This window comes from Musca autumnalis, unplaced genomic scaffold (genome assembly GCF_047663935.1).
Source record: "Musca autumnalis isolate F117 unplaced genomic scaffold, ASM4766393v1 scaffold_3, whole genome shotgun sequence".
Taxonomy (NCBI): Eukaryota; Metazoa; Arthropoda; class Insecta; order Diptera; family Muscidae; genus Musca; species Musca autumnalis.
This window is the reverse complement of record NW_027411866.1, coordinates 199,640,985-199,646,362: the sequence shown is the minus strand read 5'-3', so window position 1 is coordinate 199,646,362 and position 5,378 is coordinate 199,640,985. Positions and strand designations below refer to the sequence as shown.

General features: G+C 40.0%; 1 protein-coding gene across 1 annotated transcript; it reads left to right on the top strand.

Moving 5' to 3' along the window:
• Positions 1-3,200: 3,200 nt before the first annotated feature.
• On the top strand, positions 3,201-4,279 carry LOC141396943 (uncharacterized). The gene is made up of 4 exons (XM_073972679.1): positions 3,201-3,319; positions 3,375-3,569; positions 3,623-3,810; positions 3,863-4,279. The coding sequence occupies exons 1-4, from the start codon at positions 3,245-3,247 to the stop codon at positions 3,909-3,911; spliced, it is 507 nt and encodes a 168-aa protein (XP_073828780.1). The 5' UTR covers positions 3,201-3,244; the 3' UTR covers positions 3,912-4,279.
• Positions 4,280-5,378: the final 1,099 nt, after the last annotated feature.

Here is a 5,378-nt window from a genome sequence, read left to right as displayed (position 1 = left end):
ATAGATGGTAGGAGTAGGTGCATCTAAGGGGTTGCTCTGGACTTGTCCACGTGAGGGACTTCGACAGGGACTATGTTGCTGCATGCTGTGTGAATACAGTCCCCAGTAAGTCGTCATCGGACTACGAAACTCCCTAGTCGTCTGATTATGAGACTCCCCCGCAGTCCCCTCGACAACAACCGCACATGCAGCCTTTAACACCAGCTGTCGTTGTCCCAGTCCCGGAAAATGCATCCTTTTTGCAATTTAATTGCAATGGACTCCCAGGTAAGATCGAGGAAATAGTAGATTTCATGAGTCGGAGGAATATCAATGTCGCTGGGGTGCAAGAAACCAAGCTCAACAACATCTGTAGCTTACAACGTTGCGATGGTTACAACGTGTTAAGGAGGGATCGCACCAGAAGTGGAGGTGGGGGATTAGCTTTCCTGTCTGTCCAATACAGACCTATCTCGCTTGAGCCTGTCTCTAATGACCCGTACATGGAATGTATGGGGGTAGCAGTCAGGTGTGGAACTGCCGAGATAGAGTTGCTGACGTATATATCCCGCCGAGAAATAGCTGTATCTCAGATTACATGTCTAACATTAGACCGCTTTTGGAAGGTCACAATCGTCTGGTCTTGGGGGACTTTAAAGCGCATCATAAGATGTGGCATTCGGCCCTCGGAAACGACCAAAGAGGTACAGCGCTGGCTGAGCCGATTGACAGCTCTACGTTTTGCACGGTCAATGAGGACGCCCCTACCAGAATCAGAGGAGAGTGTCACAGCTCCCCAGATGTAACCATCGTGTCACCTGATCTGACAAATGACGTTACGTGGCAACCCGTCATTTCCCTTGGATCAGACCATCTCTCCATAATTGTCTCAATTAGCAGACCACCCGATTTCATTACCTCTGAACGACGCACATTCGTCAATCATAAGAAAGCTGATTGGCCGGGAACTGCCGACCAAACATAACTTCCCAGTAGAGGCGACGGGATTAGCAAATGAGCGTGATGAGCTTCGCCGAACCAACCCCAATGACCCCAGAGTCAGGGAGCTGACGCTGGAAGTTAACAGGCTGGTCGGCGAGCATAAGCGGAACAAGTGGTTAAATCATCTGAAGAGTTGTGATATTGGAGCCGGTATAGGTGAATTGTGGGCAACGGTTAAGTCACTATCGAACCCTGGAAGAAGGGAAGGTAAGACCTCAGTCACGTTTGGCGACGTTACGTTGACTGACCCGAAGAGGTGCGCAAGTTATTTCAATCGACAGTTTGTCGAGCACCCCAAGAGTATTACGTCGCATCAGATCTGGAGGTGGAGGAACCACCACAGTTTACAATGGATGATGTTGCCAACGCCATCAGGAACGCTAAATCATCCAAAGCGTTGGGCCCCGATGGAATCTCCATGGTAATGCTGAAGCAGCTAAATGAGCCGGGAGTGGAGTATCTCACTAAAGTTCTCAACTTGTTGCTATCCGCCTTCATTGTTCCCGAAGTCTGGAAAATGGGCAGCGTGGTCCCACTACGGAAGCCCGGCAAGGATGCCAGCAAAAATGAATCGCCCGTAGCAAAGACCCTTGAGGCCTTAGTCCTCCCCAGTATAAGAAAAAGCTATCAAGTTGCCGATCATCAGCATGGATTCCGTAAGCAGCACAGCACGACAACTGCTCTGCACGCCATTACCACACATATTGGACAAGGACTCAACCGACTCAACGACCGTGCGACAGAACAGTGATGGTGGCGCTTGACTTATCAAAAGCCTTTGATACAGTCCGGCACTCCATTGGAGCAGACAACCCTCCGGCCAAGCTTGAAACGTTAGATAGTCAATTATATGTGTGGACGCCAGTCGTACATGTAATTCAGGAACAAGAAGTCCAAACCCCGTAGAGTGAAACAGGGAGTTCCCCAAGGTGGGGTGATATCTCCGGAACTGGAGATATAGAAACCTTATTGACCACATATAACGCGATAGGTCGGTCTGTGGTAAGCTATGCGGCGCCAGTCTGGTCCCCGAGATTATGTGATACGAATTGGAAAAAGATTCAAACTTGCCAGAATGCCGCACTGAGAACAGCAACAGGGTGCCTCCTCAAATCTTCAGTGGACCATCAACATGAGGAGGCAAAGATTCTTCCAGTAAAGCAACACAATGAGATGCTTTCGTTGCAGTACTTGCTTGGGTGTTACCGTGAGAGCCATCCCAATCGCCATCTGCTGGCTAGACCCGACACATCCAGGCATATCAGGAAGGATAATCATGCTCTATAGAGGGAGGTCCAACAATATAGGAGAGAACCCCTAGATCAACAGGCATATCAAGCAGTTTTAAAAAGTGTTCACACGGATGCAGTTGCTAAGGCCATAAGCAAATATAGTGTGAATAAAGTCCTCGGAGTACATCCCCCATCTATCGCAGCTGAGTAGCGTCAGCTGCCACGACAAACTAGAGTAGTTTTGGCTCAACTACGTTCGGGATATTGCAGTCTCCTAAATTCTTATTGGGCGGAAATCGACCGCGCCGTGCCCAGTATGTGGCATGGGCCCGCACGACACAAAACACCTTTTCAACTGCCCAGCCAAACCTACTCATCTAACTTCAGTGGATTAGTGGTCACATCCTATCGAAGCAGCCACTTTCCTGGAATTGGAGATAGACCCAGAGCCAGATTGAACAGAAGAACGAAAAGACAAACATCCATAATAACAAATACTGTTACAACAACAACAACCGATTTTGTCCAAAATTTGGACATTGTCATATTTTGTCCAAATTTAGTTTCATTTCGAAGATGGGCAATACCTGTCCACAACTTCCGGTAGTTTCAATTCGAATGTGGGCAATACCTGTTCACAACTTCCGGTACTTCCCCCCGTATTTACAAAATGTCACTAAAATGGTATGCACGATATCTTTTGAACAATTTGGTCCAAACTTGGGATCCCCTAATATTGTGTCCAAATTTAGTTTAACTTCTAAGTTCAAAGGTAAGTTCAAATGTCCAAAAAGGGCCATACAATTCTGAAAAGACCTTAAATACATTCGATCTGTCCGTAGTCGATAGTTTCACTTCACTTTGGCTGAGGGTATATATCTGTCGGCAAAGCCGACTGACACTTTTTTGCTTGTTTCTTCTAATTTTCTTTAAATATGACATTCTGGAAACATACATATATATGTATGCATGTATGTATATACATACATATTTAAAATTTTTATTTCAAATAAGAAACCTTTTTCCTTTGAATGCCTCTTAAATGGCTTTCGCTACCGTATGTTGTGGCCAAGGCGATCAGTTTTGCCTTATTTTTGGCTGCAGTCGTAAGTAGATCTCAAATTGTTCACCAATACCGAAATATGAAAAAAATTATTTTAGATTTTAACCATCTGGGACATGACAACGCTCTACAGCCAATTCGATTCGCATTGTATTGCGGGTTGGGAAATAACCGATAAAGTTGGTTCAAATCTAATTCTCAATTCAATTACCCTGGTGCCTGATTTGGTGTTTCTAGCATGCATAACAGCAGCAATTTTTATCAAAACCTGTAATTTTGGTTCAGATCCAGGGGTAAGAGGTTTAATTCTTACTTCACACCATATTTACTTATCTCCAACTTAAAGGCCATTGCATATAACCTGATAGTGGGTATATTACAACTTTGCTCCATGACTTATATTTATGCCATTGAAGATTGTGGCAATGATGCCATACCAATTGTAAAGAGTGTGGCATTATTTAGTCTATTGGCTGGGATCTTACATCTTATCAATGCTGTGTTTTCTTTGGTATTTCTGGCATCTGAGGAAAGGTATGTTATGGCATATTTGTGAAAATTACAATTTAAATTGATTACTTTCCAGAACATTTCCCATAAGAAGACCCACGAGTTCTACTCTGGCGGAAAATTAAAATCAATTCGTGATGTTTTCCTGTATTTATTTCAAATCTATTCATCCATAACGTTTGTAATGAGATATGTACATGATCAGATTATAAGTGTTGCGCAATATCTCTGTATTGACGTCGTCGTTGTAGTTGTAGGAGGAAATAGGCCTTTAAACCTAAAAGCCTATTTAATATAATAACGTATTTTCGCCATAAATTTGACGTGCTTTGTAAATTGCAATTCTATTCAAATGTTAAGTCACTGGTCGCTCGTCTCTAGTCTGGATGCATTTGATTGACTAGAATATTCTCTGTGTTTTTTTAAACTATGCAAGTTTTAACAGTAAATCAATTGAAATAATTATGGTTTATTATGACAATAAGCTGACTTGTTACATATGGATGAGAGTCAATTTGAAATACAATTCTTTTAAATTAAAAAAAAAAAACATGACAACTAAAAACTGTTGCGCAGTTTTGTTGCAGAAAAAATGCAAAAATGTTGTCACTTACTAAGTAAGGAATGGCGACTTAATAAGATTATATTTTTTATGTTAACCATTGCACATGATAAATAAAAACATAAAATATATAATATATAAAATATAATATTAAAAAAAAATAAAATATAAAATATAAACTAGAAAATATAAAGTATAAAATGTAAAATATAAAGAATAATATATAAAATATTAAATATAAAATTAAAATATAAAACATAAAATATAAGATATAAAATATAAAAAATAAAATATAAAACATAAAATGCAAAATAAAAAATATAGAATGTAAAATATAGATTATATTAAAAGTAAAATATAAAATTAAAATAAAAGATATCTATCCCCAGTTTATACAGTTGGACACTAGCCCTCCTGATTGTTATGTTTGTTGTCAAAAACCTTATTGTGATTTAATATACAAAGAAACTCAAATCACAATAATATAAAATCTATTATGTTTGTTGTCAAAAGTTGTTAACAGAACTCTGAATGGCCGACCTTCTATAGGACTTATATTATATATATACACTGGTGTGCGAAATAATAGAGCCACTGAAGTTACAACGCATTAAACGTTTCTAAATAACTTCTAAAAAGTGTTGTATGGCGCAATTTGCATTTTTATAGTGGAACATTATCCCATAAATGAAATTCAGTCTAAATGTGTCCAATTTGGGGGTTGACCTTGTATTAGGCAGGGCAGAGGCTGTAAAGAAGTGTGCGAAATAATAGAGCCATTTTAGGTAAATAAGTCACAGGGAAAACTTTTGTTTTCCTTCTTGACATTATTTTCATGAATGAACCTGCACCAAAAACTAAAATTTTAACTCCCCTTCTAGAGTTAATGGGTCTGAAAATTCATATCGGCCCAGAATCAAAGATAATGCCCCATAAAGACCTCCAATATATCACAAATATCAATCATAATTGTGATTGTGAAGAAAATGTGCTAAACTACTATCAAAAATAAGAAAACGTCAAAACACGG